Source organism: Sabethes cyaneus, chromosome 2, assembly GCF_943734655.1.
Source record: "Sabethes cyaneus chromosome 2, idSabCyanKW18_F2, whole genome shotgun sequence".
NCBI lineage: Eukaryota > Metazoa > Arthropoda > Insecta > Diptera > Culicidae > Sabethes > Sabethes cyaneus.
In genome coordinates, this window is record NC_071354.1 from 75,752,217 (window position 1) to 75,766,098 (window position 13,882).

The following is a 13,882-nucleotide window of genomic DNA, read 5'->3' on the forward strand; positions in this document are numbered from 1 at the left end:
ATAGCTTTTGCCGTATCCAGAATTTCACTCCATTGTACTCAGCCCTGGGCTATTCGTCGCCAATTCACTGAGCGTCTCGACTAGTGCGTCGGTTCCCTCTATTCCTGTCGCCGCGCCGGCGAGGTTCTTGCAGAAAAAGAATATCACGGCACAGTCGTTTGGCATCCTTGCGACGCGGCTGGCCCACCATAGTCTCCCAACATTCGCCAGGTGTACGAGGGGAATCTCTTCAAGTAATGCCTGCAACTCGTGGTTCATATGCCTACGCCACTCTCCCGTTATCCGTTTGTATTCCGCCAAAAATAGTCCGTAACACCTTTCTTTTAAATACGGTATGTGTGCGTATGTATTCCGTAAGCAAAGTTACTGTCTCAAGTTCATGGATGACTACCTGTCCGTTTGTTTTGTACATTATGTACATTGTCAGTTTTGTGCGACGGCGTCGAAGCGTCCTGCGGAGGGAAAAGTAGGCTCAACTTCCAGCTGGAATGCGTCGTTGAATCTCCTTATTCATATTATTGTCGGCGGTGACCAATGATCCCAAATATACGAATTCATCAACCACTTTCAGTTCGTCACCGTCAATGGTCATTGTCCGTGGGAGGCGAACGTTAGTTTTTCTGGAGTCACTTCCTACCACATAATTGGGTTTCAATGCATTGATTTGTAACCCAATCCTACTAGCCTCTATTTTTGGTCTGGCGTAGATTGTTCCCGCCATCCCAAGGGTTCTAGTAATGATGTCGAGGTCGTCTGCGAAGGCTAGGAGTTGGCTTCTTTTCCTCTTGTTTCGATGCCCGCTCGCCGGATCACACCTTCAATAACGATGCTGTAATGTAACTTTGATCAGCCGCATCAGCTTGTTCAGAAAATCGTTTTCGTGTATTTTCTACTACAGCTGTTCGTGCTCGACTGTATCGTATGCTGCTTTGAAATCTACGAAAATATGATTTGCGGACACGTTGTACTACCGAAATTTCTGGATGATTTGTCGAAGTGCGAAAATTTGATCTGTAGTAGCAAATCAAGGGAAAGCGTAAGTGCTACATTCCGTTATCGAAACTTGTGAAACTAAAGGGGTTCTACTTATATTGATGAGAGCATTGAGACTTACCATACATCCCAGGGGCGGGCTATCTAGCCTGGTTTTGTCGATCGTTACTTTCCCCGGACGCGCGGTCTCGGTTAGGCTAAACACGTGACCGTAGCACTATGGGAGGATGATATTCAAAGGCGGTAACAGTATAGAGTAGCACCGGCTCGCTACTCAACGGGAGGATGCTTCTCGACTACTTATAAGAACTTTTCACTTGTAGATTGGCACACCGGAATATTTAGGAAAGCTTTACTCTGGACACTGGGATGGCGGAGTTTTATCTTCACGCACTACCCGGCTACACGACCTACGGATGCTCGTTCCACTGCACAGGACGTACCTCGTTCGGAATGACGGATCGAAGCTTCAGCGGGTTTATTTCTGGTCCCGCACGGCACTTCACGACGCAACTCTAGTAAGCTTCTTAACCTTTCGACCGAAACAGTCAACACGTGGCATTACTGAGTATAGTAAAACAGCGGAGACACGTTCGATCGCTTCAACTATCCGAACAATAAGCCCCGACTCCTTTCGATAGGCTCGCAACGCCCTTTCGCAGCCCAAGCAACAATGTGGTCTTAAATGCCATCATAAGAGTGTGATAAAACCTAAATTGTTACTAGGGAGGCTTAGGCGGAACTCAGCGTCACTCCTCTGCTACCGATCGGTCTGTGTGTTGTCGCCATTGATAACCGCAGCGTCTCGAAAGGGGATTTAATTTTAAAGTTTAACAGTATTCCTAGCCTAACTCCTAACTCCTAACATGCAAAAACAAATACAATTTTTTACGATAATTATTTACATTTACTATGGGACATGGTCACATGTTACACTTGACCTTCTGTGTTTTTATATGACAGACAGCTGTTAGAATACAGAACAATTGCGGGGCCAGCTCTTCTAAGTAACAATTTGAGTTTTATTACGGTCTTATTGTGGTTTTCATGACCATTTTTGGTTATCAGAACCACGATAAGTGTGTAATAAATCTTGCATTGTTTCATGGGCTATGATCCTATTGACTCTAACAGCCTCTCCCAGCCGAGATATACGACGACTGGATTATTAGACCAGCATCGTACTTCGAGGCTAACTGGGAGGCATCCGTAGTAGAACGAGCAGGCGGTGTTGATCAACGTAATGCCACTTTGATTACAGCAATCGAGCCAATTGCTCTGTTTTTAGACGGGACAAACTATATCTTGCATCCACTCTTAGGGTAGTTTCTCTTCCTCTTCCAAAATCTTTATTAGTGGTTCCTTGCCATTTGTATAGAGCTCTGCCGGGAGTTGGTTTTTTCCGGCGACTCTATTAGCCTTCGGCTGTCCGTTTTCTCGCCGGATCTCTACAAGATCGGGAACCGGAACGTTGTTATTGTTTGTAGGTAGAGGTTCATTTCCATTCTACCTCCATCTGTTATATTGCCATTGAGATGCCCATCTAAGAACCGTTTCCACCTGTCGACCACCTCGCGCTTATTTGAGATCAGGTTTTCTTCCTCATCCTAACACATATCGGGCTTAGGTGCATAGCCTTCACGAGATTGGTTCGAAATCTCATAGAACTTGTGCGTGTCATTATTCCGGAATAGTTGTTCTAGCTCTTTACCCTCCTTCTGGCACTTTTTTCTTCTAGAACTGGTGGTCAGCTCATTCCGCAAATATACTTGGTCAAATTCTCAAGGTAATGCTTAGATACTTATTCCAAGCACTTTTTTCGTCTCCATTGTTTGCTTCCATTTCTTATCAAACAACTCATTTCGTGCCCTCGACGTTGCTTTACCTAGCCCCGCAGTTGCGGCTTCTTTGACGGTCTTGTGGAGATCTTTATGGAGAAATAAAGTGCTTCTGATAACCAGACCATGGGAAGCTGCAAAGTTGATGCATCGCTGACCGTTATGCGCCTCCTCTCGTCGATCGCCTACCAATCCATCTCGCATTGCTGCATTCTGCCAATCACTGCATAGCTCGTTTCCAGCGCGCTGTACGCTGTTCTGATCCTGTTAAGTAATGGTTTTCTATCGGTCACAGCTGAGGTACGTTGGGAGGGATGGCGGTCAGTGCATTATTTGTCTTCAGCTATTCAACCTCCTAGCCTTTGCAGACGACCTCGACATCATTACTAGAAACCGTGGGACGGCGGAGGCAATCTACGCCAGACTAAAAACGAAGGCAAGGAGGATAGAGTTACAAATTAATGCGTCAAAAACCAAATATATGGTAGCAAGAGGCTCCCGAGAAAGTAACGTTTGCCTCCCACGGGCAGTGACTATTGACGGCGATGAACTGGAAGTGGTTGATGAGTTCGTATATTTGGGATCTCCGGTCACCGCCGACAATAATACGAGAAAGGAGATCCAACGACGCATTCAAGCTGGAAATCGAGCCTGCTTTTCCCTCCGCAAGGCGTTTCGATCTAGGAGCGTACGCCGCCGCACAAAGCTGACGATGTACAAAATGCTAATAAGACCGGTAGTCCTCTACGAACTTGAAACAGTAACTTTGCTTACGGAAGACTTGCGTGCACTTGCCGTTTTTGAACGAAAGGTGTTGCGGACTATTTTTGGCGGAGTGCAAACGGAAATCGGAGAGTGGCGGAGACATATGAATCACGAGCTACAGGCACTGCTTAGAGACATTCCCATCGTACACCTGGCGGAAGTTGGGAGACTACGGTGGGCCGGCCACGTCGCAAGGATGCCAGACGACTGTGTAGTGAAATCCGTTCTCTTCAAGAACCGCACCGGCACCAGGAATAGAGGGGCTCAACGTGCACGATGGCTCGACCAGATTGAAGCCGACTTGCGTGGTCAGACGCGCAACGAATTGTCGACGAGTAGCCCAGGACCGAGTACAATGGAAAGGAATTCTTGATACGTCAAGAGCTACCCCGGCTCTCGGCTGAATAAGTAAGTAAGTATTCAACCTCCTTCAGTGATCTCTTGGCATGATGGGCCGAAGCCAGGACCGGTCAAAAGATCGCATCCTCTTTCGCGCGATACTTCTTGATAAAGGCTGCAACTCCGGTAGACACTTCGTACTGTATATCTTCTCGTTGACCGAAGATCCCGAAGGAATGAACAGGACCTTCTTCGGGTACTTGGTGAGGGAGATATATTTGACGTCATCGCTATACCTTCTTAGTGGGGAACGTAAAGTATCCGGTACCCTGCCATTTCTAGCCATTTAGCGTCAAGTAGCTCTCGTTATCCATTGGACTATGAAGCCATACGCTGTCGGCAAGATGTTTTTCACCAGATTCTTCAGCCGCTTCTTCTGGGTGATTGCCTAAACGGCCGGCCTCGAATGATACTTCGTCATAAAAATGTCTGTCTTTGCCAGATACTTTTTCACCGTTTGGCCAGTTACTCTAACCTCCCAGTTCAAGATACGGAAAAATGAGGCCATCTTGCTCTCGATTTTTCTTCTTCAGCATCTGCTGAAGTGGTTCTGCAGCATCTTCGAGAGGCTGGAACCAGGCTTACGTTCAATGGTTTTCCAGAAGGTAGCAAAGCAAAGCAAAACTGCAAAGCTGTGGGCTTAAACGTCTTTCTAAGACTTGACCCTTCTTTATCGACAGACTTCGCAGCCGGCTATTAGAGTACAGGACAGTTACGGGGCTAGTGCAAAAATCCTACTGACTCTATCTAGCAGCACCGCTTAGCCGAGATTCGAACATACGACGACTGGCTTGTTAGACCATCATCGTACCTCGAAGCTAACTGGGCTGTCCCCAAAAGGTATATCATGTTGTAAATCGCGGATCAGTTATATTCGGCGGTTACAAAATACCTCACCATTTTCAACTTCTTTGCTTCGGACTGGAGCTTACAATACGGACAAAGTATCGAGCGTAGTTGGCGGGTTGTTTTCACCATGACTATTTCACCATTCACTGTTTTCACCATTTTATACCCAGAGGAACGTGAGGCACCAACTGAACACATTAGGCATCCGTTCACCAACTAGTGGAATGTTTATATAGGAAAAAACCTTCTTTACGACATCTGCTACTACCTACGATAAGTACTACGTCCTTTGTACTATGTACAATGACCCAGTATTCAAGCGTACGGACACTATATTGTTCTTTCTTACAACAACTCTCTTTATTAGAAAGTACACAACTTCTAGCAAGCGTCATAGTTCTGTGCCATCATACCAAAAAATCGAAAGTCGAATATATGAATTATGGCAAACGTACATAATGGCTCCCGTCCATTATGGCATTCGTACGTCATGGCAACCGTCCGTATGGTAAACGTATATATGACTAATGGGATGCCGTCAGAGAAGATATTTTTTGAGAAAGCAAGAGCAATTCAATTCTCCAATGGTAACCTTCTCTTACAGGAAAACTCCACCAAACTATTTTTTCATGTTTGCAATCTTTGGACAGCTCGTTTTCCTTTTGGAATGTCATACAATTTTGCTGCATACAAGCGGTAATTTTCCTAGCAAGACTCCCATTAAAAAAAAGCAGTTTTTCGTCAATTCGCAATCAGTGTGTTGCTCAAGCAGATCTTTACATCGAACCATCCAAGCTCTTAGGGCTTCGCTGTCAATGCACGATTTTTTTGTTTTTTGTATGCTCGAAATCCCTATTTCTTTTCAGTAAGTAGGTGAATGAAAGAGTGTGAAACACTAAGCTGACTAGCCCGATCGACCGTGCTCGCCCTGAATTTCATTCCCACCGGTCATTTTGATTTTGCTGATTTTTCCAGAACTCGTTTACCTCAATCATTTTATTATGCGAAATAAATCTTTATTGAACAGTGTTCGATAACAATTCCACAATTATATATCACTAGCTGATCCGACAAACTTCATATTGCCTCAAATTAAACTGTGTTGTCCATAAATCGTGAATCTCGGATGACCTTTGTCACAATCTCGAGTTTTTCAAGTTTTTGAGGAGTTCATGGGTGGTTTAATTTATAAATTTTCTTCACAGTAAAGTAGAAAACAGCTCCCCCCATTGCTTAGCCTGATTAAATAAAGCGTACAGCATATACATATTCGCCATGATTATATAACATTTCGCCGAATACCATTTTGCGGAACAACACTTCTCGGTTGAGTTTGACTATTTCACCGAAAAGAGTCAATTCCAAAGAAGTACACTTCTCGGTTGACCATAACGCGGAATATAGAGTTTCTCGGAATACCGTTTCGCGAAAAACCTTACACAGGATGTACCATTTTACGGAAAATATTTTCGTGAAAAGTACCATTTCGCAGGGGTGATCCTCTCTTTACTCGCTGTCGCTCGTTCGGACCCAATTGAAAGAAAGTAATAGACGTCAGTAGACCTAGGAAAATAAATAAACCTAGATAGAGGTGATCTCTGCGGGTTGCGCCCTCGCAGTGGCGGGCACTTCCGCCCTAAATCATCTAGCGTTGATAGTTTTTGGTGGTCTTGTTATTGACTAATGCTTTATGAAAGCATCTAAAATTTTTCGAGTTCGATTAATTTTTGAGTTACGCAAAAAATTCTGTTTTATTTGTATGAAAGTCTTTATCCCCCTCCTGTGGTGGGGTGAGGGGTCTCAAACCATTATAAAAAATCACGCCGCCAAAACCCCCCACATGCCAAATTTGGCTTCATTTGGTTGATTAGGTCTAGAGTTATGAGGAAATTTGTATTTCATTTGTATGGGAGCCCCCCCCTCTTAAAGGGGAGAGGGGTCATAATTCCCCACCTAAAGAGAGGGGGGTCTCCAGTCACCATAGAAAAAAAATTCTTGTCTCCAAAAATGATTGATTAGCTCTCAAGTTATGTGGAAATTTGTATTTTATTTGAATTAGGCCCCCCTTCTAAAGTGGTGAGGGGTCCTAACTCACCATAGAAAAAATCCTTGCCTCCAAAAACCTTCACATGCCAAATTTGGTTCCATTTGCTTGATTAGTTTTCGAGTTATGAGGAAACTTGTATTTCACTTGTATGAGAGCCCCCCTCTCCTAAAGTGGGGAGGAGTCTCAATTCACCATAGAAAAAATTCTTGTCTCCTAAAACATCTACATGCCAAATTTGGTTCCAGTTGCTTGATTAGTTCTCGAGTCATGAGGAAATTTGTGTTTCATTTGTATGGAAACCCCCCCTCTTAAAGAAAAGAGGGGTCATAATTCTCCTTCTAAAGAGGGGAGAGGTTTCAATTCACCATAGAAAAAATCCTTGCCTCCAAAAACACCCACATGCCATATTTGGTTCCATGTGCTTGATTAGTTTTCGAGTTATGGGGAAATTTGTGTATCATTTGTATGGCCCCCTCTTAGTGGGGCGAGGGGTCTCTAACCATCATAAGAACATTCTCTGATCCCAAAAACCCCTACGTGGAAATTTTCACGCCGAACGATTGAATAGTTTTCGATTCTATGAGGAACATACCGGCAGGCAGACAGAAATCCATTTTTATATATAAGGTTTTGCACCTATGTTTGTAGATTTTGAATATTGCTTGAGTATTAAAACGTGGTGAATGACCCCGTGGGCAGACGGTTGCAAGAGTCGAAAGATGTCAGCAGCTGCTGATTCTGTTTTCGGACGAAAAACTGTTCCTGCTACAGGATCACCACAGCCAACAAAATGATCGAATTAGGGCTGTCTAACCGGTAGTACCGGTAGTACCGAAACCGGTAATACCGACCAATTTTTGAATACCGAAATACCGGTTTTGGAAAGGCAAAAAACCGGTATTTCCGGTATTTTCTGATATCCTAGTTTTCAAACTCCTTTAAAATTTTGCTTCGCAAATATGTTTGCTCCGGTATCGAAGAAGAACTAGGTTCGATGGAAGATTGTAAAGGTTAGAGAAAAACAACTTAGTATTAATACTAAAGAGATTCTTCAACCACTAACAATGAAGAGAGTGAAACTGTGGGTCAAATAATTAAAGCTCTTGAACCCGTTTGAGTCACAGCAGAGCATCTTTGCTGTAAAAATGCCAAACGTCGCGTTTCAATTTATTTTTGAACAACTTGGTATGCAAAACCACTAAATTATTAAATGCTCTCAAATAATAAATCTTGGAAACAAGATCAGGGATTTATGCGCATTTTAAGCATTCTTGCTATTAAATGATCTGCTACGAAAGGCTGTAGAATATTTTTCAAATATTTCAAGGTATACCGCGGCTTTCATTACGCTGGAAGCTAAAATACCAGAATTTTTGAAAATAGTTAAAAGCAAACTTCAAACTATATAAATTTGCAGAAAAGAAAAGAAAATTACGGATGCGCTTCGAACCGTTCATCAGGTTCCGATGGAAGCGGAAGGTTTCGCAATTGTTGGAAGCGTTGGCAAAAAAATCCGTTCTAGCGAAGGAGATAAATCGCTAAGCGTATTATACCTGCTCATTGGCGTGCTCAGGCTGGGGCTGGGACCTTCGCTAAAAATTTAATATAGAGTAAAATAATTCCTCAAAGTGTAAACCGGAAGTATGAAGATAGCCGGAATTTTTGCAATAAGTAAATTAATTGCGTGAAAGTAGATCCTGTCAGCCTCAAGTCCAATTCCAAGTGCAATATGAAGGCCAAATTTATGTAAGTGCATTTTCATATGAGATTTCCAATCCAAATTCAAGTCCGATTTCATGTCCAACCGCAATTTCAAGTCGAATTCCCAATTCAATTTGAATTAAAGCTGATTATAAATATGAGTTCAACTTCATGCCAATTTCAAGTAAAATTTCAAGTCCTTCCCAACAAACAGTTTTGTTGATTAGTAGCTTATAGAACCTTTGTATAGCTAATTACCGGGTAACAAGCGCTTGAAAAGCTGTTATACAACAAAAATGTTTCTTGGATTCGCCAGCTCAAATTTCAAGTCCAGTTTTAAGTCTAGTTTAAAGTGCAATTTCAAATCCAATTTAATTCCAATTTTACGTCTAATTTTAGTGCCATTTTATGTCCTATTTCAAGTGCCATTTTAAGTCCCATGTCAAATCCTATTTCAAGTTCTATTTCCAGTGCAATTTTAAGCCCAACTTCAAATGAAATGTTAAATCCAAGTTGAAGTCCGAATTCAAATTATGTCCTAATCTACTGTCAAGTCCAATTTTAAGTTTTTTTGCAAATTCAATTTCAAACCCTATAGTGGACCGAGGCTGGCGTACATTTTCCGCCTTCCCTGTACAGTTTAGTGTAGAAAACTCTCGTAACCGGACTCGGAAGGCCAACATTTTAAACCTATTTGCTCGGCCGAAGCATGCTCTTGAAAGATCGATGTCCCACCTTTTGTTTAGATCTGGGCATGCGAATGTACCTGCTTAAATTCAGCTTTGATTGGCAATAATACTGAATCTTAAGTTTGAAAAATAAAGAAATTTATCGGAAAACATTAACATTTCCATTGATTCCGAATAATCTGCCAATACCGGTATTTTACCGGTATTACCGGTATTTTGTTCACCAATACCGAAATACCGGTTTTCACCAAAAGCTCCCAATACCGATAGCCCTAGATCGAATATATGCAGCACATTTTTCTGATATTCCCCGGGACAAACTAGCTGTTCAATGGTTCCTGAATGTTTCCAGGGTATGGGAATGCTTCTCCAAAAATTTGAAGGTTCTAATGCTCTGGTTCCATTAAACCTGGTACACTCAAGTACTTTTTTACACGGTTTGTTTTTTCGATTATCAAGAACGGGACAACCTAGGGACCATTCAATTATTTCTCAATACATTTGGGAGCGGCCCGACATTCATTACGTAGTTTGTAAATGGTCTCCAAGTTGCACCGTTCTTGAGTAATCGAAAAAAACAAACCGTGTAAAAAAAGACTTGAGTGTATTAAAATCAACACTAAATGTTACGATAATGTTTTGAAGAACCATTGGCTTCCCATCGTCAAAAAACACTACTAGAGTGCACCATACTGTTTACAGCAAGATTCTGCACCGTCTCACCAGTCAAAAGCTACACCGGCTTGGAGTGAAGATGTTTTTCCGGATTTTAATTCTTCGAAAAAGTGGCCTGCCTCTTTGCCTGATTTGTATCCTCTCGACTGCTATGCATGGGGTAATAGTACTTTCAAGCAAAGTTTGGAGAAGCTTTTAGATGAAATGCCTTAGGATATCGTGCGTGCCAGCTTGAACGCTTTTCAACAACGATAGCGACTGGTAATTAAAGCAAAGGATGATGAAATTAACTAATTTAAGACATTCAAAATTAAAATCTTTGCAAGCGTTTTATTTTTACGAACATTTACTTTACTGACAGTAATTACTACTTACTCTGTAGAAAGAAAAAAGGATATAGATAGGTAGTAGTGCTGAGTTACACTTTAAATGCTTGGTGTGTAATGGGAAAAATTGAAACCTACGAAAAATTTTGATTGGGACACGAAACACTTTTATTTAGTCAACATTTCAATTCTTTCCATCAATAAATTACTAATTTCAGTAATGCTAACTTGAAAATTGACTTGTTATGAAATACTTCTTTATGCCATTGCCATAATTCAATTTCCAAGTAATTGGATGTTTCTCAAATTATCACTAATGACAATGACAGTATTTTAAACACTACAAACTAACTGCCGGTAGCCTTTTGTTACCCTACCGTTTTGCTCTACCTAAATCATCGCGATCACGATTAGCGTAAAAGAGTTCCTCTCTGGTGCAGTCCGTGTTACCCTCATTTCCTCTCTGTTACGTAGGCCCCCCAATGAATGGTGAGACTTGCGATGCATTGCAAAGCTGGAGAGGCCACCCAATCCTCTTCCGTGAGTGTGATCTCCATGAACCCATCGCCGATTAAGTGTGCGGTGCAACTACACGCGATTGGCCATCGCTCGAGGTGCATTTAATTTCGTTATTATTACATTTATTCCACCCATTATGAACAAAGGCGCTAATGTTTGCGATTACACGAAATTACGGCAACGTTCTTGTGCGTCCCTCCTCGCCGCGTCCGGTTTCTACGGTAGGTTGGCCGAGAAAAGTGACAGCGACGGGCTGTGGCAAGTGGGAGGTGGGAATCAAAATGTCAGGGGTTAAATGTGTTCAACTCGTCTTTCCTGTACTCGGCACTGGCGGCTTGCCCATCACGGACTGCATCGTCGGCTGGGTAGCATCTTGCGCAGTGTGAGTACTAGTGCATGCCTAGAAGACTGGGGGTCTGACTTTTGGTTCGTTACATATACGTGGTACGGTGAACGGGGGTCTATTGTTGGTACCCCTGAAGCAATCATTCCAGCTGCATATAGGAGGGGGTGTGAATCGATATACGCTAACAAAACGAAAATTGATTGTGAAGCATAGAGAAGGTAAATTGAAAATTGCATTTTCGTTTGGGTTGCTTGACCGAGCGGCAGGGAATTGGCAGGGGCGACTGGCTGCACATGGCGATGGACTCTGGCCACGTCGATCAAGTCTCGTCCAACGACAACGACGGCGACGACGACGACGACGATGATGGTGGCGTGCTTGGACGGATGATAGTTGAATGTGAATGCTCAGGCAGGGTCGCGTCAAATGGTCAATTATGGCTGTTGTAACGACGTGCAACTAGATAAGAATGGCCCCAAAAGCCGTTTACCGTCTCTTGTGTTTACTGGTTGCAAAATCAGCGAATTGTACCAATGAATGTGGGCAACATGAGATGGATTGACCTCATTAGGGGCATTAGGTATAGCATCGGCAGACTGTAGGGAATTGTCTTTCGATGTAACTGTTACTCGAGTATTATCGATGGTAGATTGTATGCACGTGAAAGTGTTCGGTTTTTCATTCCGGGTATGCTCATCGTCATAAAATCAATTTAGCCTTTCAGAGTTCTCATAAAGCAACTCTAAGCATGCATCGTGTACTGGTCGGACGTTACAAGCGGTAACGCTTTTCGCTCATCAACCCTAGTTGAACGGTCTCGTCTCGGTAAACAACAGCTTTAAGTCTCAATCATTTCTTACCAAATAACTACTTCTTGATCTATCAAAACGATCTCATGTGAATCGTGATTTCTGATAATTGATTTGGATTGTTCGGCGCCGCATGCTCGCGCGGTTCCATTGCTCTCGTGCTGGCTGAATCCGTGCATGAACCATATAATTCGTATATAAAAGTTATAACATAACTACACACGACCGACGAAGGTGCGCTTCATTTCTCCTTTCAACTAGGCAATTTAATGCTTTCCATGTGAACTTCCTACAGTATCCTCCCATTGTTGCTCTTCCCAGCACTGAGTGTATATTTCATATGAAATTAATTTTCTGCGCAATCCATTTGGTTCGGCTTGAACACGATCCTGCTTGCAATTTACCCATCAAATCAGTCCCGAATTAATTACCGGTCGTGAAACAATCCCAGAAAATGGCCAGCCTGATAAGATGAGGACGCGTGAGGCCGCCAGCTTCTGCCGTGCAATTATGCTCCGCACAGCCCGGCAGCTAACTGTTAGACCGCAGAATGCGCCAGATGTGGAGTGTCGCTAGTGGGAGATTTCGCCACCGCTTTTGTCGTTTTGATGCACACCGTTGGTTGGTTGTTTTGTTCGGAAGTATGGCGGCGCGAGATCACGAAAATTCGTGCACTGACTTTTGATGTTGGATCACGGCAACAATGCGCGGCTGGTTCGCTTTTGATTAAGGACGATTTGATGGGAAGTAAATTGTAATTGAAGCGGCAATACTGCAGGATCGAAGAGCGATGAAGCGTGCCAAACTGGACTAAAATAAAGGAAGAATTCGGCTGGTAAATTAAGCCATTTGCGTATGGTAATTTAAGATAGAAAAGTGTGGTTATTTAAGATAGAATACTTTTCATATTAGAGATTGCATTTCAAAGGCGTTTATAAAATAGCAAAAATAGATAGCATTGATTGAAAACATGCCATACCATACCATAACAACAACAACAACAACAACAACAACAACAACAACAACAACAACAACAACAACAACAACAACAACAACAACAACAACAACAACAACAGCAACAACAACAACAACAACAACAACAACAACAACAACAACAACAACAACAACAACAACAACAACAACAACAACAGCAACAACAACAACAACAACAACAACAACAACAACAACAACAACAGCAACAACAACAACAACAGCAACAACAACAGCAACAACAACAACAGCAACAACAACAACAGCAACAACAACAACAACAACAACAACTACAATCAGTCAGTTGAGGACAAGGACAGGACAAACAAACAAATAATAAAAATAGTTTCCCGTGGTCCAACCAAAGTACCGCAGATAGGCCGTTGACTGTTCCATATTAATTTTCTTGTCTCTTTATACCTGCTGCTGGCCGTTTCCATGTTTCCTGCTCTCTTCCTGTTCCGTTTTTCGTCCTTTTCCTGAGTCTTGATTTTCCTCTGATCCGCTTTTCGTCTTTTTTCTTCCGTTCTTCTTCGTTTACAGGCTAGTGTTTTTCTTTTCCTGTCCTGTCTTTTTGTCATGTTCTGTACTGTTTTAACTTTATTCCTTTTTTGGTCTTGGATTTCGTCTCTTTTTGCTTTATAACATCTTTTCTGTTCCGTTTTTCCTTTTCGTCTGTTCCATTCTTCATCTTATTATGTCCTACTCTCCATCTTTTCTGCACGTTTTGTTTCTCTTTTCTATTTTATCCCTTTTGTCTTCCCTGTTGAGTTTTTTCTTCATTTTGTTCTTTTTCTTTGCCGTTTTCCCCTTTTTCTGTTCTCGTTTCTCCCGTATTTGCTCCCGTATTTTTCCTCCTGTTCTGTCCCATGTTTTCTCCTTTTCTGTTTTGCCTGTTCTCATTTTCTTTTTAGTTTGCTAGTTTTCCTTATGGCT

At 42.4% G+C, this 13,882-nt stretch overlaps 1 protein-coding gene across 1 annotated transcript; it reads left to right on the forward strand.

Annotated features, from left to right (window-relative positions):
- Positions 1-12,945: 12,945 nt before the first annotated feature.
- Positions 12,946-13,254, forward strand: LOC128735592 (ataxin-8-like; the record flags this gene model as incomplete). Its single annotated transcript, XM_053830074.1, has 1 exon — positions 12,946-13,254. A coding segment is annotated over one exon (309 nt), but the record flags the coding sequence as incomplete, so codon positions are not given.
- Positions 13,255-13,882: the final 628 nt, after the last annotated feature.